The sequence below is a fragment of the Perca flavescens genome, chromosome 13 (assembly GCF_004354835.1).
Source record: "Perca flavescens isolate YP-PL-M2 chromosome 13, PFLA_1.0, whole genome shotgun sequence".
In the NCBI taxonomy this organism is placed as follows: domain Eukaryota; kingdom Metazoa; phylum Chordata; class Actinopteri; order Perciformes; family Percidae; genus Perca; species Perca flavescens.
The window spans coordinates 24,110,954-24,137,363 of record NC_041343.1 but is presented as its reverse complement, the minus strand read 5'-3'; the positions used below and the strand labels follow the sequence as shown (position 1 = coordinate 24,137,363).

The 26,410-nt window shown below is 39.9% G+C and overlaps 3 protein-coding genes across 8 annotated transcripts; 1 reads left to right on the top strand and 2 right to left on the bottom strand.

Moving 5' to 3' along the window:
• Positions 1-1,656: 1,656 nt before the first annotated feature.
• On the bottom strand, positions 1,657-18,023 carry LOC114566647 (pterin-4-alpha-carbinolamine dehydratase). 3 transcript variants are annotated; one of them, XM_028595281.1, is made up of 4 exons: positions 17,687-18,023; positions 16,376-16,507; positions 3,908-3,988; positions 1,657-1,957 (listed from the first exon to the last, which is right to left on the bottom strand). In XM_028595281.1, the coding sequence occupies exons 1-4, from the start codon at positions 17,798-17,800 to the stop codon at positions 1,862-1,864; spliced, it is 423 nt and encodes a 140-aa protein (XP_028451082.1). In that variant the 5' UTR covers positions 17,801-18,023; the 3' UTR covers positions 1,657-1,861. The 3 variants fall into 3 exon arrangements, with proteins under 3 accessions (XP_028451082.1, XP_028451084.1, XP_028451083.1); XM_028595283.1 differs by lacking the exon at positions 17,687-18,023 and adding an exon at positions 17,499-17,592; XM_028595282.1 differs by lacking the exon at positions 17,687-18,023 and adding an exon at positions 17,263-17,427.
• LOC114566645 (E3 ubiquitin/ISG15 ligase TRIM25-like) lies at positions 17,369-26,037 on the top strand. Of its 3 annotated transcripts, none has more exons than XM_028595278.1 (5): positions 17,369-17,780; positions 18,571-19,539; positions 20,586-20,692; positions 24,208-25,211; positions 25,320-26,037. In XM_028595278.1, the coding sequence occupies exons 3-5, from the start codon at positions 20,665-20,667 to the stop codon at positions 25,545-25,547; spliced, it is 1,260 nt and encodes a 419-aa protein (XP_028451079.1). In that variant the 5' UTR covers positions 17,369-17,780; positions 18,571-19,539; positions 20,586-20,664; the 3' UTR covers positions 25,548-26,037. The 3 variants fall into 3 exon arrangements, with proteins under 3 accessions (XP_028451079.1, XP_028451077.1, XP_028451076.1); XM_028595276.1 differs by having other exon boundaries at positions 17,370-17,780; positions 24,208-25,261; positions 25,370-26,037; XM_028595275.1 differs by having other exon boundaries at positions 17,371-17,780; positions 24,208-26,037.
• txndc15 (thioredoxin domain containing 15) lies at positions 18,164-23,592 on the bottom strand. 2 transcript variants are annotated; one of them, XM_028595280.1, is made up of 6 exons: positions 23,515-23,592; positions 22,400-22,719; positions 21,906-22,052; positions 21,028-21,191; positions 19,378-19,508; positions 18,164-18,763 (listed from the first exon to the last, which is right to left on the bottom strand). In XM_028595280.1, exons 1-6 carry the CDS (start codon positions 23,582-23,584, stop codon positions 18,567-18,569), a joined length of 1,029 nt encoding a protein of 342 aa, XP_028451081.1. In that variant the 5' UTR covers positions 23,585-23,592; the 3' UTR covers positions 18,164-18,566. The 2 variants fall into 2 exon arrangements, with proteins under 2 accessions (XP_028451081.1, XP_028451080.1); XM_028595279.1 differs by lacking the exon at positions 23,515-23,592 and adding an exon at positions 23,305-23,508.
• Positions 26,038-26,410: the final 373 nt, after the last annotated feature.

Here is a 26,410-nt window from a genome sequence, read left to right as displayed (position 1 = left end):
GTCAAGCGTAGGTTACATACTGAGTTTTATGGGTTTGATCCAGCAATGTCATCTGAAAAAAAATATTACACACAAAACTTTTTAACATGACCGATCGAAATGGGAGTTTATTTGAAAAGCATGAATATCTATTGAAATGAAACACGAAATGAAACATTGACAGTGAACTATGCAAAACACATTCACCTGACGAAGTCAATCTGTGATGCTTTAAACCAAAAGGATGGGTCATTTTGTTATCTAATTTCAATAAATCTCTTCTCATGGGTGAATGTGATATTTTGGTAGTATATTTTCCCACCAATGACCACATCTGACACCCCAGTTTGATTTGCACCAACTCATGTAGAAAGGAAGGATGTTCTTTTCTGCTGCAGCTGCACTTTGTGTCACGCGTCGCATGATCCTAATCAACATTTTGGTTGAGACGGTTTAGTTTTAGAAATTACATGTGCACCTAATTTTAATGTTTTCAACAAGGCATTGGTGAGTTGAGAGTAGCATTTTTATCTGAATCTTCAAAGTCAAGATAAGGGGCCAGAAAGGCCATTCTACTTTGCAGGGGCCAGCCAATTTGCATTCATTGTAATGACCTTGGCTGCTCAGCATCGAATTGCTGTTTCCAGCAAGCGTGCTACAAATTGTGGTGGAGGCACCTCTCTTCAGACTGTCTCATTGCCTTCTTGCCATATTTTTTACACTGTGCTTTAACTAGAAATGTCACTGCTAGGCGTCCTCAGCTATGCCACTCATTTCGTTGTTAAAGTAACTTAACTCAGTTATGTTTGGGGGATTGTAACCCATTAAGATAAGCCCTAGCTTCATATTTACCATACAGACATGAGAGTGGTATCGATCTTCTCATCTAAACCTCAGCAAAAAAGTGAATAGCTTTACATTCGAAAATGTTGAATTATTCCTTTAGGTACAAGACTTTGAACATAAGTAAGATTGATAAAAGAATGCAAATTTGGGGGATTTGTATTCACCTTGACCTGATTAAAAAAGGCTGACAAAGCATAATTACTAATTGTTAAGAAACAATTGACCAATTGGGGCATACACTATGTAGATAAATCATTCATACATTAACTTTCTCCAGGCTGAAGCTACAAAGCACAAGAGAGGACAGACAGAGACATTTTGCTACATAGGTTGGCAGCATGAACACAGTTCTACCGATTTGGCTTTTATTACACGCTTTTCTGATCTTCTCCTGATGGCGATCCAGTCAAGAAAACACAGCAGCCCTATCTGACTCATCCCTTACCAAACCGTAAATCACATAAATCCCCTTTCTACTAACTTTCACCCCTTCGTCATTTTGCTCCGCTCTCCATGGCCAAAAGGAGAACATGTGCTCTGGTGGAGGGCCGACAGGGAAAAGTATCCTCTGGATCATTGGCAAGTAGCAGACAGAGTACTGCAGAGCAATTACACTCCATTTTAATTCCATGTGTGAAAATAAACACTGCTGAAAACAAGAAACCCACACAGTGACACACACACATAAAGAAATTAAATCAGCCAGTCAGTTGGTGATGGAATCCTAAATCTAAACCACAGAGCAAAGTTTACTACAAAACCTTGGAAATGCCATCTTATTTAAGAGTCAGCGCAGAGCTACATTATTGTAAATCAATTACAGAGACAGCACTGTTTTACAAGTTTTATTCTAAGAGAAAGCTTGTACAAGATATGCTGCAAACAAAATACAAATATTAAAATAGAATATCTTTCACAGGTTTAGGTATATGAATGAATAGTATTTTATCATTTACATGAGGAATCATTCTTTGACTGAGCAGAGTTGTGACTGAAAGCATAAAAACAAGGTGGGCTCTGATTAAAGACAAAGACATTACATTGAAAGTGCAATTTTGTCGATAAACTTTGCCATTTTGATGTCCCGCTTGGACAGTCCTCCACGGTCATGTGTAGTCAATGTAATCTGGACCTGTTAAGACACATACAAATTCTTTGCAATCACAAAACAAAAACAGGATAAGTTATACTACAATCAACGTTTTACTACAAAAAAATCTTAAGAGTCAAATATTTTTGGTAAAATCCCAAAGTGCATGTTATCTAATTGTCAAGTTTAGATGGCAAAGAAGGATATCTGATCAAAATTACATTTTTAATGAACTAATTTGAATCAATATAGCGGTCAAAAAATCACTTACGGTCCGATCTATCGGACGTTTCTGCTGTGCTTATTTTATGTATTGTGTTGCTTTGCTCGCTTCTTTGATAAATCAAATCTAGCGTTGCAAACAGCAACATCTAACCACCGGTCGGACTGACTAACTGCTAGTTTGGGTGGTGTCATTTTCTTGTCTGTGACAGGTAAATTAGGTCTCCAACCTAATGTTGGTGAAAGTGTTGACATGTGAAAGCATCAAACGTGTTTTAGATAAACAAGATGAGAGTATATCCAGTTGTTCCTTGTCCCTGTTTTCTCAGCGCTGTTCAATTGTATGTACAGGACACAGGAGTTTTCTACACGGAAGTTCATGTAAACAAACATTGTGATTGGCAGGGGCAATTTTTGGATCAGACCTTTAGGGGGATGAGAATGTGACACAGATACAGTGCCTTGCAAAAGTGTTAACAACCCCCCTGCTAAATCAGTAATTTCATTGGCCAATAATTTCTGAGCTAGCTACTGAACAACGTCAGATAACAATTTTTGACACTATGATGGAACTAAACCTGACACTTAAAACCACAAATTGTTCTTTCTACATTTCTGTTTAGCTTTAGAGATGTAATTAAGAATTCATTTTATTTTTTTTTCACTTTGGACAGAGCCAGGCTAGGTGTTTCCAGTCTTTATGCTAAGCTAGGCTAGCAACATGCTGACTCCAGCTCTGTACTTAACGCACAGACATAAGATTGATATCAATCGTCTCATCTAAATTTTGGAAAGAAAGCAAATAAGCATTTCTCGTGCAGCGTTTCCCCAAATGTTGAACTATCTCTTTAAGCCTTGATCCACATAGAGTGACAGATATACCCGCAGGAACTGTGATAAATTTAGTGGATGTCCACCTCCATGTCCAGCAGGCTGCCTTTGGCTCCACCAACTGAGGTTTGACTCAACCAATGAGGTTACTCCCTGGAGAGAAGCTCTGGCCCAAAAACAAAATGTTTGCAAACTCACATCTTATTATTGAGAGCCAATAAAAAAGAATAGAGCATGAATGAATATTAATAGAATATCAGCAGCAGCTCAGTATACAGCATCTATTTTGACGAGGCTGAAGCTCAGAGTGGGATTTATGTGTAAGTGTCTGCTGGAAAGTGCTGTGGGGGCCCAGAGACCTGTAGCACTATTCTACAGCCACTTTAATAAAGAGTGGATTAGGAGCAGCATTCCTGTCAGAGCACCCGGTCCACCACACAGTAACTCAGTGGCTACAGCCTAATGCTGAGAGATTTTCAGGGACTGGGTTTGTCATATCAACCACTACTTTATTTCTGAGGCAGAGAGAGTGAGAGCGTGCGTGAGCGTTGGGGTTGTGGAAGTGAGGTAGAGATATTTGCAGAGCTTTTCACAAGAAAAACGATGGGATTAGTGCGTGAAGCTACTGGGGTTTTTCGTCGTCCTGACTAACAGAGTGTGTTTCAGGCTTTGAGTGGAGAGCTCACCAGTGTTGGATTGTTTGACATGAAAAAATCTGACTTTATCCAGGGTTGACTGATCTCAGTGTGTCTGCAATTTGTCATAAGCCAACCGTAGCATTGTAAATATGGCAGTAACGCACGTAGCCGTGATAACACTGTTTGATTCTACAAGCCGTGATTTCTGTAATGGATACTAAACAAATGCAGCTCTGTAAGTCACTCCTCAATCAGTATTACAAATTTATGATTTGGGCCATAATGTGGAGAAAGTTATTACCTTATTATAAACGTTGAACCATTCTGGGTGATGGTTCATCTTCTCTGCCTGCAGAGCCACTCGTGACATGAAGCCAAATGCCTGGTTAGGAAGAAACAACCAACTGTCAATCAAAAACTTCAGGAATTTCTCTTCTATTATTGTATATATATTATTACACAAAAAATGTAACACAATTGTAAAACAACCTGGCCAGTGTCTCCCAGGTAATTGATCGGAAAAATGCTATTAAAAAAACATATTCCAACAATATAAACATAATCATTTAGTGAAACTATGAAAAACACACACAAAAATCCTGCTGTAAGAGATCTTACAAAATTACAATGCTCCATCACAGCAAATGCCACCGTGTTGCAGCATTGATAGTAAGGTCAGAATCAGTAAACCCAGGATGAAAAAAAGTAGGGCTGCAATTAACAAACTTCTTTTCATTATAGATTAATCAGTCAATTGTTTTCGCATATTAATTGATTTGGTCTATAAAAATGGCAGGAAATGGTGAGAAATGCCCATCACAATTTCCCAAAGACCAAGGTGGCGTCTTCACATGTCTTGTTATGTCCAATACCCAAAAATATTCCATTTACAATCATAGAACACTAAGGAAACCAAAAACTATTCATATTTGAGAAGCTGGAACCCGAGAATTTTGGCATTCTTATTCTTTTAGAAAAATTACTCAAGACGATGAATTGATTATCAAAATAGTTAAAATAGCTGGATAAAATTCTGGATTGACTAACTGATTTCTTGACTAATTGCTGCAGCTATAAAAGAAATTAGTAAAACGTGTAGCGGCAGACACATGCAGCACAAAGAACAATGCTGCCATCTGAGGCACAGAGAAGCACAAGACGGCGTCTCTGTGCATGTAGAAAACCCTCTGAAGGCATGTATGTGCATACTTCCACACAGCATGCAGGCACACACTCAGAAACATACACACTCTTCATATTTTGAGTACGGCATGTGGCTCTCTCCAATCACAGGCCATCCAGGGAGTGATTATGGTTATTCTAATTATCTACAAAGAGAAGAGTGAAATCCCTCGTCATGTCCACTATGAAGAGAGGAGAAAAAAAATCAGCTAGCCCTATTTCAGAGCAATTTCCCACTGCAATCTCAATTAAGCCCCTAAATACTTCCTCCCTGCCTAATTAAATCAACTGAAACGCCATTGTTTACAGGACATGGCTGCAGCCCCGTCCACCACCTGACATGACGAAACAGAATTACTCTCGCAGAAGAAATTGCATTTAGCCTTTTTAGTGCGTAGTAACCAATTTCTGAGACGTCCTGTTCGGTGCCTGTGCAGCGCGACGCATGTAACACGATCAGCAGCTTGATCAAATTGGTTATCAAGGAAACCGTCTCCTGATCAATTTAAGTAATTGGCATATTCCTGCAACTTGACCCCACTGGCACCAATTTGGAGACTGAGGCGGTCTGCTTTTTCTCAGTTCTTATTGGCTCTAATGGAGATGGCTAAGCAGCCTGTCATGTCAGGTGTTGTCCAAACATGTCCTCTCTCTCTCAGGGCTGAGCTCAGGCTAATCTGCTGCCGAGGAACATTGAGTGACAGCTAAAAGGATTCTGTGTGAACACTTAAGGGTTCCTTCACATTGTCCCATTTCAAAACACCAAAAACTCACTTTCCAGCCTGGACTCTGTTATGGAACAAAACTCATCCCCTTGGCATTTCAACACACTCCCGATTGGCCAAAATTGGGATAAAAATAAACGTTACGACAGTTTTTACACTGACATTTAAATCAATAATTTCCCTTGTTTTTATTTTCGCCATCATCATTGGTGCCAGGCACCCGTTGCTGTGGTGGACCTTCACTCTCCGGACCTTTCAGCTGCAGAAGCTAATGATGCTTGTTCACGTCAACAAAGTACAGTATTAGAACTACATTACCCTCCTCTCAAAGTGTCACTGTGGTATCTGTGATGCAAATAGCTAGCTTCCCTGTCCCCATGTGAAATGTTAATTTCTATGTTGTAATTTCCAGAGGGCACTCTGCATAGATTACTTATGCTAAAGCCAGATCAATATTATTGGCCAATTTTGACTAATTACAGATATATCTGTATTGTTATATAGGTTAGCTGATCAGTAACAATTGTAAATTACAGTACAGAAATGCCAAAGATATATTTTAGGTAGTTTTTTTTTTTCAACTGCAAAAAATCCCGTTCAGTACATGTCTTTCTTGTAATTTAATACTCAAATTTGAGGGATCATTATCAAAATTGTTGAATGATTATTAGATGATACACTGTGATCATAGTTATTGTTATCGGAAAAAAATATGTATTAGCCAAAAAAAAAAAAATCCAGTCGGGCTTTACTTAATGCCCGTTTAATTTCTTGGCTGAATTTATTTCACTTCTGGCCAAAAGTCCAAACGCTGTATGCTGATTATGGCCGTCTACATGACTTTAAAAATATAGGGTTTCATTTTACTGGAACAGTTTCATATTTATTCCCGCTGGAAATTGACTGTTTTCATGCTCCTGGCCTTGATCAGAATATGTGAATAATGGTTGTACTTCCGTTTTTAATACAGGGAGGATATCTTTTAACACTACATGTCTGCCAACTGGGTCACACCACTTTAAAGCAACATTACCACAATAATACAGTTGCACTGGCCTGCAACTGCAAACATCGGCATTCACATCTGTACGATATATTTCCACAGATTTCCAATGAAGGAACTTGTAGTCTGGATGAATAATTGGTCACTTCAATTCTGTTTTAATTCAAGAAGTGTATTTTTCTTCCAAAGCCATCTCATGGCATGCTGAAGTTTGCTAAATGATTAAGAACAAATGTTGTATTAGCACTGTGTTTTTTATTAGCATTTTGAATCCATTTAATTTGAATTGACAATGAACCAACCCCAACCCGAGCCAATACTCATTATCCAAACTTGTGCCACATGAGTGCCACATAACACGCTGGCTGCACTGCTTCTATCAAGCGAAGTGTCACACTTCCTGAAAAGTTACATGTCCACATTTCGACTTCATTGATGTGCAAACGAACCACAGAGCAAAATGTAATTTGGAGGAAAGCGGAATGTGAAACGGAAGATGACTAGTTCAGCCTGTACGCAACATGAACCCTGAGAGAAGTCTCTTCAGTCCCAGGAAAGCAAAAAACGAGGCGAGAAAAAAGCTATTTAATCTCCCACTACAGATGAATTGGAGTTGAATGTTTAAATAACCTGAAATCCTGAAAAGGCATTAAAAACAAATCGCCCTGTATCGGCCTTTTCTCACAGGTGGTGGTCCCTCGGGGGCAGTAAGGAGAGTAGCAGGACACAATACTGCCGAAGTGGCGGCGCTACACCTATCTGTCACCTGTAGGTCATCACAACGCCCTACACTTGGGCCGAACAAGGAAATAAACCAACCCTCAACTCCCTATGAGGTCTTATGTCAACAGAGGTCAAGGACTCTCCCTCTTAAAGTGCTTTGTTTACTCCATTTGTATTGTCAGGGCCACACTTCTCGAGCCAACAGGTCAGCCAGCCAGTTGGCTATCCATTCATTCAGCCAGCTAGCCGTCCTCTCCAACTGGCCCAACAAGCTGTAGCTGTCAGAGTCCGATAATTTGACATGACATTATACAGGCCCCCGTCTCAAATAATCAGAAACACCCGACAGCAGACCCCCGCTATGCCCCTTTCCCTGCGCACCCGCTTTTGAGGAGTCAATTTGGTGCTATTAAGGCATGATTGTCATACAACACTGGATGAGACAATTTGACGTCGGAGCAGAGCGGTGTTCTCTCTCTCATTGCGGCCGTGGGCTGGAATACAGGACTCAGTTTCAAACACATGTGTCTGTTATTTACAGATCGGTTTTCCACCGCCACGCGGTCCAGAGGCTTAGAAACGCCTGCTCTGTCTTGCCAGGACTAAGTGCATGCAGATTGTGCCTAGTCTTACTAGTCTCTGACAGACACACACACACATGCACACTGATGCATGTACGAATGCACATATGCAAAGCTCCTCAGCATACACACAAGCATGTGTCGACACACACATGAAGACAAGCTGCTCTCCTCCATTACACACCACCACGACTACCCGATGATTACTCTGCGAGGCCCATCATCACCCGCGTCAGCCCCCTGGAAAACCTTCGCTCCTCCGCAGTGAAAGGCAAGAACGCTGTGAATTGCCCGGTGGTGGTGGTGGTGATGATGATGATGATGATGATGACGACCACACCTCTTATGTCTCCTTTTCTCTCCTTTCCCAAACAGCTCTCCACAAGCTTCCAGCTGGCCGGACAAGGCTGCCCGCTAAGTTGACATGTAACTTAAATCAAAATATTGAATAATTCTGAAGCAAAGCTGCCAAGCGCTAAAGTTCTCTCATGCAGTAGAGAGAGCTCTGCTAGGCTTGTGTAACATCCTAATCTTCTCGAATGCACATTCTTAAAGTTGAGGGATACTGAGAAGAACTTCAATTTGATACCCAAAGGTGATTGACAAAGGTGATACACGCTGTGAACACTCATTAAGTGAATGATATCCTGTGTAACAAATGTTCACACAAGTCAGTTCCTCTTTATGTAACGAGTGTCATGTAATGCTCAGGCATGGTGTTAAGGCCAACTTATGCAAACCCCCTCATTAACTGCAGGGTTACCAGCAAAGGCTTAAAAAGACATTGGGCTCGTCAAAAGAGCACAGACATCGGGGCCATCTTAGTTTACCAAAGGACTGATAGCCAGATTATCTAACCACCTCCGCTTGGGCGCCACACCTCGCTGCTTCCCTGCAGCCATTTTCACAAGATGAGATGAATGCGTGATGCCTCCAGTTCCCAGGCAATGTTCCATTTTGGACACGGAGGTGGGAACTGAACACCGCTGAGCCGATTAACCGGCCTCTCGCCGTGAGTAAGGGATATGGTGTAGCGCTTGTGTAGGGCGGTTATGTATACATGTGTGTATAGATATGTAATTTTAAAAGACTGGTGGACTGATTATTTAATGTCTTTAATTGTAAACATTCATCAACACATTTTTATGCCAGAAAATGACAAGGTGTCTGTATTTCTGACAGATTTGTATTTTTGTTAGGGTGGAAAAGCCGCTGAAGCCGTTTAAAAAATGTACTGACCACACCTATCCCATAGTTAAGAAACTCTGCAGTACTCTGAGAACATACAAAAATGTAATTAACAATTAATTAAGTTAGGTCTACTGACAATACGGACATCAGTTTTTCACTTAATAATTTCATCGGTATTCAAAAGTATTCATTATATAATAATAAAACAATATTAATAAAGAAAACCATGGTAGTCATAGTATTTTTTGAGCTGTAACCTGCAAATGTTTATTATTTTAATTGATAATTGACCAAAAATAATAACTGTATATCATACTACGCACTTGTCAATTGACAAACTCTCAACAAAAAACAGAAATAAATTGTGTAATTGTGCAAAAAAAATGGAATTAAATTTTGTGAATTGTTTGTATGTCAGACGAGAACTTCGTAAGGAGTACAACAAGGCAAAGTCGAGGAAGTGGTCAATGTCAGCAAAATAATTCCTCAGTCTAACCCTTGAGCATGCATGTGAAGCAGGAGGGGGATGGCTCAGAGAGTTTGGTTTACCCAGGGGCTCAGTTTGAGTTGTAGGACAACTTATTCAACACAAGCAGAGCAAGGCCCGTAACGAGAGGCAGAGGCTTGAAGGAGATTTGGGGAGCCCCCCGACTGAATATAAAAAGGGGGGGGGGATCAACCTCTGAGAGCAGAGCGGAGGGAGCTTTCGGAACACAGCAAGGATCTCCTCAGTCTCAAAATTGGAACTTAAGTCCAAAAGCTGTGTGTGGACGCTGCAGCTTTTTCCGGTGCTTGTAATGCATTTATAGTCTGTGGTTATCCACAACTTTTGCATGTTGTTTGTCTCAAAGTTTGTGTCATATTCATTTTTTGCACAAATATGACTAAATGTTGTGAATTTATAAAAAAAAAAATTAAGTGCCATTTTATTAATTTATTCTAGCAAACGTTGACACTGAATAGCGCTCTAACATGACCTCAAATAGTTTCTGACACAGCTTTGTGGAGTTTTACGGCATCAGTCTGTGACAGTTATGTGCTCATTATGAGGTTGAATGTAGCCAACAAACACACATCCCTGTCTTTTAGATATATGGAGGCCTGATTGCTGACCCTTTTAAACTGATTTTCAATACAAGTCTTTATATCTTATACATAGACATGTACAGAAGTCACAGAGGTTGGACAAACATTAATGCAGCAATATAGCCCCTATAAGAACATACCATTGAGTGAATACTGCAAATATTCTTGAATAGTTTAACAATATATTGCATCTTATTGATTAATACAACAATTTATTCCTATAAAACCATGACTTTAGTGAATTCTTCAGTCTCATTCACTCAAAGTACCTTTCATGAATGCTAATTTGACTTGAAGTAAATTGTGTTTAATACTTAATTTTACATTGAAAATGGTTTTATACATAAGGTCAACATTCAAGATTTTTGTTGGGAGTCAAAATTTTACCACTGCTCATTCCTAACTCTTTGGTAGCCATAGTGGCTGTATGCCTAAATATATACCTAAATAGGGCTACAACTAAAGTTTTATAATCCTTTAATCTGTTTTTTAATTGGTCAATTAATCAATCATTAGGTCTTTAAAATATCAGAAAATGTCTTCAAATTGGTTATTTTGTCTGAACAGCCAAATACCCAATATTTAAAACCTGATATTCAATTTAGAATGATATAAGATCAAAGCACAAAATCCTCATTTTTTCCCCAAAATACTTAAGTAAAATTGTCGTAAATTTATTATCATTTCAGCACTTTTCCCCAAAAAACCTGGAAACCCAAATTAACTTGTCCCTGGTGAACACCCTCTTCTGCCTGGTTCACCCGTAAATAAAAACAGTTTAGTGCACTCACAGATATTTACCTGGTTAAAAAGGTTTCTCTACTTAAGGAGGGGCTTGTTCACTTTGCAGGACAGGCTCGAGATAACAACCAGCCATTCTCCCATCCCGAATGCAGCTTTTGAGTGATTTTTTTCCCCCCATCACAGTATGACTGAGTATTTGTGGGGAAGAGATGGAATGCCATCGTTGTCAACTTCAGCTAACATAACACAACAGTTGAGCATGCACAGCTCACCTCTCCTATACAAACTGCATCTTAAGGCAACCCATTTCACTTGTGTCGCATGAATGTTTCTAATTCATCCACCGAAACGTAAAGCAGATGGTCATCTGTAAACATGCATGACATAAAGCTTGATGCATAAACAATTTCAGTGACTGCAGCTAAAAAACAAACACAATTCCAACCAAAATGTACAGTATTAAAGACACACACACACACACACACACACACACACACACACACACACACACACACACACACACACACACACACACACACACACACACACACACACACACACACACACACACACACACACACACACGTTTGATTGCAGGGATTCTCACTGACCAAAGTGACTCCAGACGGAGGATTTCACCTCTCAATCCTGATTAAACATTACTGGACTTGATGAGGAAAATAACTCAGTTACTTCACAGACTACTGCCACTATCAACGCACAGTTTACCCACATGCCGCAGATTAATTACTGAGCTGCAACAGCATCATAACACTTTCCACTTGCAGTAATCAAAGAAAAATAAAAAGTCAAAATAGCAAATCCAGCTGTCATGTTCTTTTTTAGTTCATTCGCAGCTACGAGTGGCTCTGTGCCTCATGTGTTTGCTCATTCAACAGACTGCCACTGTGGATACAGTCAAAGACACGGCTCTACCGCCCCCTAGAGACCAGTAGAGGAAGTGTTTCAACTCACAGAGAGGGGATTTGTTATTCTCATTATAAACTCTCGGGGATCTGATTTCCTCAAGCCCATCACTCGCAGATAAGTGGTGAATGGAAATCAGCCAGCGTGTCGCTCCTCATCTCCATTCCCCAATGGTAAAAGCCCTTTAAGAACAGCCATGAAAAATGAGCTAGAGAGTTTGTGAAAATGCATCAGAGAACTGGAGGGGTGTCTGGAGAGAGAATAAAAGAGAGTGAAAAAGAGGGACACAGAGACAGATGCAGAGAGTTGCCAACATGTAAAATTGGAACAACATGAGCTCATTCCCCAATAACATGGGGCACAGAATGGGAATGAGAGACAGACAAAGACAGAGATGGGGAAAGGAGGGTGGCAATGGGCAAGAACAGAAAGCAATGCACATCTACCAGAAGGAATGATGGGGTTGTTAGTGGTTTGTGAGCGAGATGAAACATTTTAACCAATTTGATTGTTTGTGAAAGAAATCGTTCTGATCGAACCCCCAATTGCTGCCAACTGGCCGCCTGGCGCGTCTCAGGGTAATGCAGCCTGACGTGTCAGGGTAAGAGGAGAGGCTTTAGAGCCAGGAGGAACAGATGGGGGAGGTCAGCGCTCACCCCCCGACTTCAAACACAGGGAAGTGTAAAAACTGACTATTTTAGGGGCTAAAACAACTAACGACAGGATTAGAGGATGTCCGCTAAGTGGCCTTGAGATGTTGCAGTTTATTTCGCCCAATACAGGGCTGAGGCAAAGTAGCAAGCTGCAAAAAAAAAACATTAGTGTATCACTTTTAGTTTTTCTTTTACACTCAGAAGTAATAGAACTGGTATGAACTACCACACAGTGCACAATAAGTGTGATACAGTCACAGGGAATTGTGATAAACCGCACCTGTCTGGTACAACAAGCATGATTAAGTTGTTTGCAGAACAACTTGAGGCAGGTCAGTTACACAGAAGACTCAGGAAAAGCCTTTTCACAACAAAAACATACTACAAAAACATATCTGTGGCAACACCGATGTGTGGTAAAATATACTAATCTCAAGGCTCACTTACTAGCTTGTTTTCTGAAACTTTCAATCATATCCCATGGCTTTAACAACTGGCCATATAAAGGACTTCATGACCAATTGTTATCACGTTACCAAACTATGTATAGTCACAAAAACACCGGAGCAAGTTCCATTCATTAAAGAGGGCTGTGGGATACAAAGCTTGTAAGTCAACCTTGAGTTTAGAATATTTTACAAAAATACTATATATTTGCTTCATTTCAAAAGCTTCTGTGAATTCCATGCACTGTTGTTGTGGATTGACTGCTTTAATTTGACTTTGTTTTTTTATTCTGTGTCAATGGGATCAAATGTGTTATATGATTATGTTGGGGTCTTACTGTGTTTGATTTTACTGTGGACTTTGTGAGGTCGGGAGCACCGGACCAAACAACTTTCCCTCTGTGGGATCATGAAGTTGATCTGAATCTGAAGTGCAGATTGTTGTGTAAAGACTTGTTTTAAAGGTTTCTATGTCATTTTCACACTACAGTGTGGATCGGGCCGCATTTTTCTGTCCGAGCCCGGCCCGCGTCCGACAGAGCGGTAACCGAAACCGGCCTGAGCCCGACAGGCATTAACATCCGACACAGTTAAAATTTTTTTTTTTTTTTTTACTAATGACATTTTGTTTGTTTGTGTGGAAAGCCTGCTTTTGTTAAGCAACTATAGGAAGCTATTCGGAAATGTCAACAGATGAGCAGATCAGCGCACACGGGGCAACAAGCGCACATTAACACAGGCGTGCACCTACATAATAAACTTTTTAAAATTTAAAATGTTCAATGCTTTATCGCGCTGATGTGATATAGCCCGACTCAAACCCGAACATCATTTCTAAATATCTGTCCGAACACGGCCCGGCCTGGCCCGTCGGGTCCCGACGGGCTCGGTTCGGGTATCCATCCTCTATTTCACGCAGCTCATCAGGACAACTGAAATTAAAGCTATAGTGCGCTGTTTCTGTCTCCCCCATGAGGATTTTTTTTTTTTTAAAGATTATTTTTTGGGCTTTTCTGCCTTAAATTTTTGACAGGACCCCTAGGTGAGAGAGAGGGGGAAGACATGCAGGAAATTGTCACAGGTCGGATTCAGACCCTGGACTTCTACGACGAAGGATAAACCTCTCAGTATATGTGCGCCTGCTCTACCACTGAGCTAACCCGGCCACACCCCCATGAGGACTTCTAGGTAATCACGCAGTTGCTAGTAGCCAAGGAGGTCACGGAGGATTAAAAAAAAATGATGGACTCTTCAGAAGAGATAATTATCTTCACTCGATTTTCTGTGCGCAAAAGTTGCAGGACAACACCATTTTGTAGACATAGCCATACTGAGAAATCCAGAGGGAGTTGTGTGGAGCTGATAGTCTTAATTAGCTTTGTATCAACTCATTTGGCAATGGCTTAAATGTAACAGACGTTCATTAATATAAAAAAAGTTAGGCACTAAAGCATTAAATATAAACTAACTTAAAACACACTTTTCAGATAACTGCATATTTTCCTCCCATTTGTATACATTTTTCTTAAAGAATTCATGTACAGTGTCCTTGGGTGGCTTGAAAAGCACTTTATCAGAAAAACACAGATCTTATATCAAACGGGGCACCAACCTTAAACATGACATCACAAAGTGACTGACATTACCAAACTGTCCTGATGCGATTAGGGCTGGGTATCGATCCCACAACTTCTTCAAAGGTCTCAGAATTTGGCATTGAATGTTTAGGTTCATAGTCAAGTTTAATTATTCTCTGAGAAAATATTTCCTAATATAAATCGTTTGCTTTCGATTGTATTTTGTATTGCATTTTATTTGGGAAAAGTTGTCGTTCAGCTGCTTGTACTGAGACAACGTTAAACACTGACGCACTGAGACGTTTGACATGTTTTGTGATATGAAAAAAAACATGATTTAATATTGTGGTCTGAGAAAAAATGTAATTCAGTCAGATTATTTGGTCAGTGAATGGAGACAAAAGACAGTACCTTTCATACTGTATACGTATTGTATGCGACTACTCTGCTTTTTATTCTTTTTGTGTAAATTATGTTTTCTGTTCTTATTTTTTGTATTAGGAACATTTATTGTGTATGATATACAGCAATAATTTTATTTTGCTTCTTTGAAAATTAATGTAAATTTCAGGAATTTTCATTCATCCTTGGTATTTTTGTACGTCATGAAATCTCATGTGAGATGGGCCATTTCCACGGTATGACACGAAAATAAAACATTCATTTATTAATTCATTGTAGAAAAACATGTTTATATCCTCAAAATACTGTATAATTTTAGGTACTCTAACTGTGCTGTAACTTATAGTATCAGTAATGTAGTAGGACCTAGCCCTAGATGTGACAAACCTGACCATTTGTTGCCCAAGTGCTTTAACATGCAGTACCAAGACTTTATTACGGCTTTCAATATTTTCCACAGTTGCTCATGTGAGGTGACCCAGCTTGCCCCGTCTATAGAGCCCCATGCTCGACAACGAGTAGAAATAATGGCTTCTCTCATAAACAACAACCTTTCAGGAGTCAGTGTTTTTCTTTGCAGGTAGCAACAAACAAAAATCCAATGACAGCAGAGAGGAACCTGCCTCCTGCTGCACCTGCGACCAATCAGCATATAAACACAGAGGAATTTGTGTGTTTCCGATGGTTAGCGTAATGGCTGTGCGTCTGGCGGTCTGCGTCCTGATCTCCATCAAACAAACCTCCAGCCAGCTTACAACAGCCCCCTGAAGACCACAGCAGAACGCAGAGGCCGACAGATTTCTAAATTTTAAAAAAGAACTACAAAAAAATGACAGAGGTTCATTACAGACTCTACCTGCCATCTGGACTAAAAAAAAATTATACAAAAACTTAAGCAAATGTCAGCTGCCTGTGTTTGTGCTCTTTCTTTCATTATAAATTGAATAAAAGCCCATCAACACACTCTAACTAGCTGCACAGGGATGCAGATTTGGTGCGACACTGACATCCCAGTGATTAGTTATGACTGTTAAACTCAATAGTTTGAGGCAGCTACTTACATCCAACTCTTGACTGATATATCTAATGACAGCTGTTTTAGTCAATAAGGTCTGATATTATTTAACATGGAAACTAAAATCAGCCCTACTGTGTGTGCAATTTTGTTTGCCATTTTCCTTTCATTTACATGGCAGATGAATCCCATCAATACAGCTTCTATTTGAAATGATGACCTGCTACTGTACACTATGTTCTTGTGCATAGGGATCTGTCAGCCTTGCCAAATGTAATCTTAGCCTTAAACCAAAGTCCAAACCCTTACCAAAACAAAGGAAGTGATAAAAAAACCTCACTTTACAAAAACATTCTGAACTCAAAGTCAACTAACATGTCACACACACACACACACAAACACACACACACACAAACACAAACACAAACACAAACACAAACACAAACACACACACACACACACAAACACACACACACACAAACACAAACACAAACACAAACACACACACACACACCTGATTAAAGGTTTTAAAGTGAAGCTCTTTGAAGATGGCATCGCGGCCCTCCACATCCACCCATCCTTTGGTCCTGAGGTCCATCACCTGCTGATCCCGGTCTGCAGGAGAGAGCCAGTGGGAGTCTGACGACTGGAGACAAAAACACACAAAACTCAGAATGCGTACATTTAGTTGTTCCTGTCGTAGTTATTATATTCAAATAAGCACTTATTCTGTGTTTAATCTCTTTTCTCAATCTACTGTGGTGTAAATCCAGTGTGTAGTATCTATGTGTTGTATTAAATGTTTTCGTTTCAGTTGTAAATCAGGGAAGTAATTCTTATTTAACAACATTACATCTCGAAAACTGTTATTTTTACATTATCCTCAGTGGTTGGTGTTTGTTTTTTAAGACTTCTTCTAACCTAAGGTCACGTTGATCCAGACAGGCTAATTAAGTGCAGCCTTTACTGCTACTCTGGAACCACAGGTTTAAAGTAAAGCTTGAGATGTGGTTTATTATATATTAAGATGTCACATTCTTTGTGGCAGTTACCTAAGTGCTATTAGTGCTGCGTCCGCAAGGTGGCGGCCTTGCATCGTAAATAAGGGTACTGGCCTACCGTAATTAGGAACCAAACAAGCAATGGCCGCAAGTTATATTGATATTTCTGTAATATTCATATTTAACTGTACAATTACTGAGTATGAATTCTCCATCTGTAGCCTACATTTAAAAACCACATACACCAAACGTCATTACTAATTCATAGTCTGTTTAATATTGGCTTGCTTGTTTGCAAACTCACACTTACATTAATAAGAATAAATCTTGTCTGACTTGTTAAAAGCATTTTTCGTCGAAATCTTAAAATCGAAAATGTAATGATATTGCAAGCACTCACAAAATTGAAGTCCAAAATTAAGGGCAATGAACTCATAACGAAATTTAAGTATTGTCTCGTGACTGAAGTTATATCCATTAAACCATTTACGCCGAATTGAAAATGAGCTTTGAAGCAATTCTAAAATGCCACAAGCGTTGCCTAAAATACGTGTCATTTTACAGCCGTGCATGTAGACATTTAATTCAGAGCTTTTCACATCGAGTTTGGCGTAGATGCTCTTTTTAATGACTTACGGCGCGTTCTACGGGGCTATCGCCACTTGCTACTTCAAGGCTCTGAAGTAGCACGTACACGTACAGTTCTTGTCTAATGAGATTACACTCATACGTACTGTTACGTTAAATAACTCCAGCTTCCAATAGAATACGTAGATTTGTATGCATGCTAATGCTAAAAGACTGGCTGTCACTGGAGCACTCACCATTTTAGACAAGTGGTTGTTGGAGAGCGGAGGCAGCAGCAGACTGCTCACCCTGAACAGACGGTTGCGGGGCCATGAGCTGCTCGTCCTCAAGGTAAACATTAACCCAGACATAACCAACACTTTGTCAACCGTTATCCCTTTCAACTAGCAACTCTTCTGCTCCCTGCGTGTCCTCCACTGTCCTCACACTCTTTACCATAGCTGTTCATTTTACTGCCTGTTTAAAATCCAGTAGTTTCCATAGGAGTCTGGTCATGCCAAAGTGACTACTCCAAGTGTTGCGGTGATAAATGGATGTCTTGCAAACCAGATCCTCCAATCAGTGAGTTTAGGTCACGACAGAATTAGAACAAAATCAATTATATTTCCAGTAGCATATCCATGTATATCCTTTCTGAAAACAACCTTTAATTATGTATTTATATAATTTCAAGTAAACCATTTCGGTCAGATTAAAAAAAGGTAGATCAATTCTTGTTCATTTTTGTTTTAATGAAATTAGTAAATTACTACACTTGACTGCAGCTTTTGCTTAATGTGATCTTGCTCCTACCTCACCATTGTAAAGTCATAGCTTTTTTTTGTACTTTGTACGTCAGGATTATGGCTGAAAGAGAATATCTAATAAAAATCATAGAAGAGAACTACACACAAACACAAGCCTGTATCTTTGACTTATCCAACATTGCCAAAAGCTCTGAAATGTTAACAGCTACACATCATTACATTCTTATTTATAAATCGCAATGGCTCACATATATTTATTTTGTTCATCACACACTTGAAACATAAGCAAATTAGCAACTGTTAATTTTAACAACAAATTAAATTGTTTATAAAATGATCGTTTACATCCAGTGACTTGCAGTCTGTGTTTTCAGTCCTGATGTTCGTGGTCCTGTCCTGGTATGAGCCAGCGGATGCTCTCTGTCCGCAGGATGGCATATATAGTGAAGCCTGTGATGAAGAGGACAGAGAAGACCAGCAGCCAGTCGATGCTCTTCACCGGGACGCTGGGGAGGGGGCCAAGGCGGTCTATATCCGTCACGTTATTGTCAGGGCTGACTTCAAACCCTGGAACACAAACAGTTTATCAAAAAATACAGCAGGCTGGAGGAGCAGTGATGGAATACATATAGTTTTACTAGTTGAAAGTGTGGTTTAGTTTGGTTTAAAAACTATAAGATGGATACTAATGACCCCTTGGTGAGTGTATATGTAGAATGCTTTTATTTGTCATTTCAGACAAAGCTTACATGCAAAAAAAATAAAAGAAATAAAAACAGATTTTGAACAGAAAATCTTTTTCCCATAAAACTACAACTACATAGATTCTGAGAAGTCAGGTGTCAGATATTCAGGTGTAGCAAAAAAAGGTGTAGTACTTAAGTCAACCAACCTAAAAATGAAATAGATACATTCATTTGACTGATCCACAAGAGACTCCCTGCTTTTTCTTCATTTATGCAGCACCCACAAAATGTTTACAATTATTGAGCATGGTGGTTTCCAGCAACAAAAACAAAGTAAGTATATAGAGGAATGTCTTAACCCCTGTCCCTGAGAACAAGTGTTTTTACCAGAACTAATTCAGCAAAGAGTAAGCACTCTATCCAGAGAAAGCTGAACTTGCTTGTCTTAAAACTCAAAAACTGCATAATTTTGTACTGTTTCTACTCAGTTTGTACCCGTCTGGTTAGCGATGAAGGAGGTGAGTGTCTCCAGCGTTCTGTCAGTGTGGTTGAAGCGAGCCATGGGTTTGGCCCCCTGGAATAGCAGAATGTTGGGCACTGCCACGGTCCCAAACCTTGTGGAGAGACTGGTGGAAGATGGAGACAGACCAGACACAAGTATGACAAATGAGGATTCAGTTTTATGTATTCACCTGAGTTGCTAATCTGGTCTGATATACAGGATATATATTCATTAAAGTGATGGTTCGGAGTAATTTCACCCTAGGATCCTTTGCACCATGACCTCAAGCCAAACACCCCCCCAGAAGCTTTTTTCACCTGGGTCGAACATTGGGAGAGTTAGCGTAGAGTAGTGTTATCAGCTGAATAGCTTAGCACAGGGGCTAATGGATCCGAAGTGTCTCTTAACATTACCCCACTAATAATGCCCGAAATGATACCAAACGTCTACAGTAGTACAAATAGGTTATGCACTCATAAAACGATGGATTGTAAAGTTTGTAAGTACACCAGAAGTGTATGTAAATAACACTTGCCTGCTGGCTTCTGCTCTCTGCTGCTGCTGCTGCTGCTGTTACTACCGGGCAGTAAGAGTGCTTAGGGCTGTCTACAAATTACAACACCGAAAAAAGATGCAACAAAAATATTTATTAATTTAATGATTAAATAAGGTAATGTCTCCAAACTTACCTCAATTATAACTTGTCTCCTGCTAGTTATTTTACAGCACTTACTTTAAAAAATAAGTTAAATTAAAAAATATTTTTGTTGCATCTCTTTTCGGTGTTGTAATTTGTAGATGTCGTCTTACAGCAGCAACAACAACAGCAGAGCGCAGAAGCCAGCAGGCAAGTGTTATTTACATAAACTTCTGGTGTACTTACAAACTTTCCAATCTATCGTTTTATGAGTACATAACCTATTTGTACTACTGTAGACGTTTGGTATCATTTCGGGCATTATTAGTGGGGTAATGTTAAGAGACACTTCGGATCCATTAGCCCCTGCGCTAAGCTATTCAGCTGATAATGCTACTCTACGCTAACTCTCCCAATGTTCGACCCAGGTGAAAAAAGCTTCTGGGGGGTGTTTGGCTCGAGGTCATGGTGCAAAGGACCCTAGGGTGAAATTACTCCGAACCATCACTTTAAACAGCGGCACGCTGTTGCTTATTTCAAACAATCGGCTCTTGTGGGTTACAGAGTGCGGGTTGGGGATGGCTGAAATTTGCACGGACGCAATGCGACATCATTTTAATCAACTGAAGCTGCTACACGGACTATGCTGCACCAGAGCAGAGGAGAGACAGGTGAATTGAAGATAACGTTGTTGGTACCGGTTACAAACATGCTCAGTAGTGAATGTGAACCAAGCTACCGTGCTGAGGGATTCTGTGTTTTTAGCTAGACCTGAGAATATTTGGTAAAAACAGATCAGTGATGCTGTAATGTAGCCCTGGTACACTGGTTGTGTGCCATATATCGTTTAAAAGCTAAAGTAATACGTTTGAGAACGGAATTTGATGTGGTGGTAGAACGGGTTAGCAGACCACAAAAGGTAATACAAATCAGAAATCCCTTAATGCCTCTTTAAAGTGAGGCTTATACAGAGGGAGGGATGCTGCACATTGAAAAGACCATTCACCTGCTGTGCTGCGAAGCATCCAGTGCCAGGAAGTGCATGCTGGGAAAGACTCGGGGCAGTGCGTTGAAGTGAGGTGCCAGGCTGGCTGAGAACTGGCACCAAGCAGTAAAAAACAACACCACGGAGCACTCGGTGCCATTAGCGTTCAGGAACTCCATCAGGTCCTGAGAGAAATAAGGCACACAGACTAAGAGATGTATTCTTCTCCTCTGGCATTTTATTTGGAGAATAAAACTAAACTGACTGTGTCTTTCTTTTACAAAATCTAGACTAAAAATTATGATGCACTCCTGCAGTACGTATGAAGAACATTGCAGAAAAAAATGGAATGAAAAACAAAGACAGGTGAAACAAGCCTTGGATTGAGTCTAACCACAATGACAAACACAAAGGCAGCTTATTGTGCCCTTTTCCCAGACAATGCATACATTTTCTCTCGTCGTTCATATTTTATTTGCAAATGAGTTTGCAAACTTTGGTTTGTTAGTATCTGGATACTATTAGCTCTGCTAAGGTAGATGTCCTTGTCTGTTAAGTAGTTTGTGCGTTTTGTCAAAGCATATCAGCAGATCAAATACTTTCTAACAGGTTTCCATTAAATATGATGAACAGTAAAACTGTCCATTACCTTAATACGTCTTAGGTCTATTACAAGCAAAATTAACTAGATTTCTACTAGGGTTTATACAACAATATACAACTGGATTACTAGGCTACCAATATTATAGATGAACAATTAAGAACATTATGGCCAATTTAAAAAATGCATGAAGCACTAAGTTGTCTTAAATGTAAGATGACATTTAGGAAATACATTCAACTGTAAACAGTGCCGAGGGCACTTCTGAACAAGTGAGCCTCATAGGCAGCATGAATACCTGTGAAGCGTCGAGGACCTGCACTGTGAAATTGTCCATTCCTGTGATGTTCCTCTTATCACAGTTCACCTTGTACGTCTTGGCGGGCTCTGTGCTGTTCCGCTCCTCAGTTGGCTTGATGTCCGCACGCACTATGTCAAGAGTGATCTGGAGGTAAACATTCAGAGAAGTCAACTTCTGCACTACTACTACCACTACTACTACTACTACACTCATCACTGTGTTAATTTTAGCTGATCGTATCTGAGGTATGCTTCTAAAAAAATAAGGGTAACATATTTCCAATAAAGGTTAATCCCCCAATTATATTTTTCGATTCATTGATTAGTCGTTCCGTTTATATGTCAAAAAGTAGCAAAAACAAGACCCAAAGCTATTAAATTTACATTCACACCAGACTAAGAAAAGCAGCAAATCCTCCCATTGGTGAAGCTGTAACCAAGCTGCAATTTAGAACAACTTCTATTAATGTTATAGTGCTTCTAATAAACTACCTGCTGTGACGATTCATCGCTCCCCTCCTCCACGGATGCTTCATTGGCAGCCAGAGCAGGTGAACCACACTGGGCACTGTTCTCATCACAAGGCGGGGAAAAGCCTGACTGGAAGTCTTTCACATTTTTGGGGAATAGGGACTCAATTTCAGATGGATCGATGGGTGCGTCGGTTCCCATCACAGCATCTGCGATTTCAGCTGTCTTGAACTGTCTCTTTGGCAGAGAGTCCAGGTCTTCGGACTCCACAAACTTGGGGCTGTTCTCCAAGTCAGACACTGCATCCTCTGACAGCACGAGCTCCAGAGACTCAACATTCTCTAAAGAAAAAGTCAATTATAGATTAAACACAGTCCATAACACTTTTATCTCACAGTGCTAAAGATAGGCTCTTTTGACAGTTTCTCTAAAGAAACTGCAACAATACACTGTTAAAATAATGTTAAGTAGTTATTTCTAATAACTAGACAAAATTAATAATGATCATTTTCATTGTTTTTTTACAGTAAACTAACTAATACCATTTAGCTATCAATTTACCATTTATTAGTGATGGTTACTAAAATGTAACCAAAATTAAAAGTAATACCATTTCCCAAAACTAACTTCTTGCTCTTCCTTGCAAGGTTACCAATGCGTGAAACACTAGCTAGCTTTTCGACTAACGTTAAACCCCAAACGTTAGCTATGTCACATTATAATATTTATAAATTATCGTTAGGCTAACTGTTACACGCTCACTCGCGTACGTTAGCCGTTAGTTTAATAGCAGGGTTCGTTTGGTTAAGCTGACACAACATGGAGACAACTTCTTCACATTAAAGGCAAGTAGTAGTTAGTATAACTGGTTAGCGGTTAGCTAATTTTAGCGCTAACGAGCTAACAACCTGCTGTCAGTCTCTTACCTTGTGCGGTCACAGAAAATCTCAAAATATAAGAATTATATAACATAAACAATAAAACATACAAGAGGTGAGGTTTGGTCAAAATCCCCGTCATATCTTTCATAATTAGATAGATGCAAATATGAACGGTTATCACGACATGTTGAGAAGTGGGGTAACGTTTTTCAGCACAGTGTTTCCAGCTGTGGCGGAAGAAAATAAGTGTTACACCTCCGAATTCTGCTTCCGGTGACTTCCGGGGGGACGGACCATACTGTCTATGGGACGGACCCATACTCATAGCCCATACGGTCTATGGCATAGACATATGGTCTATGGTTATCTCTGCCTCACGTGATTATTGCACTGCACATTTCAGCTGAATTCTACAAAACAACTCATTTGATTTAGTAATGAGAACGTTTTATTACAAAACTGGAAAGAATAAGTAATGACCACCCAAAAGTTTTCATTAGTATTCCATTAGAAACACAGATTTCCCAACAAACTCCTTTTTATTTTATTTTATTTTTTTTTTCTGTTTGTGAAGAAAAAACATAAAAGACTGGGCAAATACTGAAAAAAGACACAATGTACTATTTATGTACTATTTAACTCCTATTTATGTAACTGTAATAATGTAACAGTTATGGTTTTGTATTTGTCTGACCAAAACATCAATAAAAAAAAAAGAAAAAAAAGAAACACTGTTTTCCAGAACAAGTTTTTAATTTCAGGTCTGACCGCAAAGGCAGACTTTGAGAGCTAAAGACACACTGCAAGGCTTAAACTCCTTTAGCTGCTCTTCCTGAATGAAGCACAGCTTCATATCCTCCACCCAGACTTTATTTACTGGTTAAGTGAGGCTCCTCCTGCTCAAAGACTATTCCGCTCAGGTATTTGTCATTCCCTCCCCTTTCACAGATCAGCACCATGTGATTTATCGGAAGCAGAGAGTGAAATTTACTGACATTCTGTCGTCGAGAGGAGAAATGGCGCAGCAACTGATTCAGCTGGATCGAGAAAAACTATGCTGTTCAATCTGTCTGGATCTTCTAAAGGATCCGGTGACTATTCCCTGTGGGCACAGCTACTGCATGGGCTGTATTAAAGACTGCTGGGGTGAGGAGCATGAGGAGAAAACACACAGCTGTCCTCAGTGCAGGCAGAGCTTCACAACAAGGCCTGTCCTGGTGAAAAGTACCATGTTGGCAGAGTTGGTGGAGGAACTGAAAAAAGTAGGACCTCAAGCTGCTTCACCTGGAGACGTGGCCTGTGATTTCTGCTCTGGGATGAAAGTGAAAGCCTTCAAGTCCTGTCTGGTGTGCATGGCCTCTTACTGCGAGCAACACCTCCAGCCTCACTACAGCGTAGCTCCTTTAAAGAAACACAAGCTGGTTGAAGCCACATTGAAGCTTCAGGAGAACATCTGCTCTCGCCACGACGAGGTGATGAAGATTTTCTGCCGCACTGATCAGAAGTGCATCTGTTATCTCTGCTCCATGGATGACCATAAAGGCCATGATACAGTCTCCGCTGCAGCAGAGAGGGCTGAGAGGCAGAAGGAGCTCGGGGTGAGTCGGCAAAAAGTCCAACAGAGAGTCCAGGACAGAGAGAAAGATGTCAAGGTGCTTCAGCAGAGAGTGGAGGTTATCAATCATTCTGCTGATGAAGCTGTGAGGGACAGTGGGAAGGTCTTCACTGATTTGATCTGTTTCATTAATAAAAGAAGCTCTGAAGTGAAGCAGCAGATCAGATCCCAGCAGACAACTGAGGTGAGTCGAGCTAAAGAGCTTGAGGAGAAGCTGCAGCAGGAGATCACTGAGCTGCAGAGGAAAGACACTGAGCTGGAGAAACTCTCACACACAGAGGATCACCTCCATTTCCTGAACAGCTACCCCTCACTGTCCCGTCTGAGTGAGTCTGAGGACTTACCCAGCATTGATGTCTGTCCTCTGAGCTCTTTTGAGGATGTGACATCTCACCTCCATTTGCTGAACAGCTACCCCTCACTGTCCCGTCTGAGTGAGTCTGAGGACTTACCCAGCATTGATGTCTGTCCTCTGAGCTCTTTTGAGGATGTGACAGCAGCGGTGTCAGAGGCCAGAGATAAACTGAAGTCTGTTCTGAGTGACGAGTGGGCAAAGATCTCACTGGCAGTGACTGCAGTGGATGTTTTACTGCCTCAAACAGAGCCCAGAACCACAGCTAAATTTATACCAAAAACTGATGGAGACACTGCTGAGTTGTGTGAGTTCAAGTAGACAGGAGTTTAGAGAGTGATCCATCTGTGTACAGAGATGCACAGATGAGATCAAACAGAAGTGGACAATGATGTTTTGTCTTGGATTTTATGTTGTTTTGTTTGTGTAAATTCAATGAAATGGTGAAATGAAAAACAACATTGTTGGCTACATAGGTATTAAACTATTTGTTGAAATGTGATCCTTATTATATGTATATGTAAATGTTATATGTACTAAAACAATTGTTATAATACACTATACATGAAAAATATTGCATTATGCAAAATATCTGACAAAAAACAGTTTTTGTGTGTGTAAGTCTGTTTAAATTTTTGAGTATCTGCCAAATGAATGAAATATAAAGTTAAAAAATATGTTTTAAATGTCACCTTCTGAAAATACTTTCCTAATCATCTTTTTAAGAGTCAGTGTCTTTACGATAACTTTTTTAAGAAAACATTCATGAAAAGTTCCTAACAAAAACCCTATGAATAAATATATAAATAAATGCTTGTCTTGCCACCATTTTTCTTAGCACATTTCTATTCTTTAAAGAATCGCATTGACAAAATGTTTTGTTCTTCCTTCCACCGCTAGAGTATCATAAAACTCTGTTGTTTTCCTCCTAAATTTCTTTTCAATAACTTTTTTAAGGATGTTTTGAGAAAGAAAATGGGGAGATTAATGAAGACAATCAATTAACCTCCACTTTCTATTTACAGACAACAGATAATGTGTTTATTTAAAACTAACTAGTAAAGTGGCCGTTCAAAATGTTTGGAATTGGCCGATTGCTGCTTGTAGCTTTCTCCAGAACCATATGCTACTCCAAAATAACTTACAGAAGGCCCCAAAAAGCACTTAATAACCCAACTGTAGGC

What these genes read in the sequence shown, in the direction of transcription:
- LOC114566647 (XM_028595281.1), bottom strand. Translation starts at nt 17,800, where the DNA reads ATGTCTGGGTTAATGTTTACCTTGAGGACGAGCAGCTCATGGCCCCGC. An exon ending in ACAACCACTTGTCTAAAATG is followed by an intron (nt 16,508 to 17,686) that starts GTGAGTGCTCCA and finishes TTTTGTCTCCAG; the next exon opens with TCGTCAGACTCCCACTGGCT. An exon ending in ACTTTAAAACCTTTAATCAG is followed by an intron (nt 3,989 to 16,375) that starts GTGTGTGTGTGT and finishes CTTCCTAACCAG; the next exon opens with GCATTTGGCTTCATGTCACG.
- LOC114566645 (XM_028595275.1), top strand. Translation starts at nt 20,665, where the DNA reads ATGCTGCACCAGAGCAGAGGAGAGACAG. An exon ending in CCAGAGCAGAGGAGAGACAG is followed by an intron (nt 20,693 to 24,207) that starts GTGAATTGAAGA and finishes CCCCTTTCACAG; the next exon opens with ATCAGCACCATGTGATTTAT.
- txndc15 (XM_028595279.1), bottom strand. Translation starts at nt 23,407, where the DNA reads ATGAAAGATATGACGGGGATTTTGACCAAACCTCACCTCTTGTATGTT. An exon ending in ATTTTCTGTGACCGCACAAG is followed by an intron (nt 22,720 to 23,304) that starts GTAAGAGACTGA and finishes CTTTTTCTTTAG; the next exon opens with AGAATGTTGAGTCTCTGGAG. An exon ending in GATGCTTCGCAGCACAGCAG is followed by an intron (nt 19,509 to 21,027) that starts GTGAATGGTCTT and finishes ATCTTCCACCAG; the next exon opens with TCTCTCCACAAGGTTTGGGA.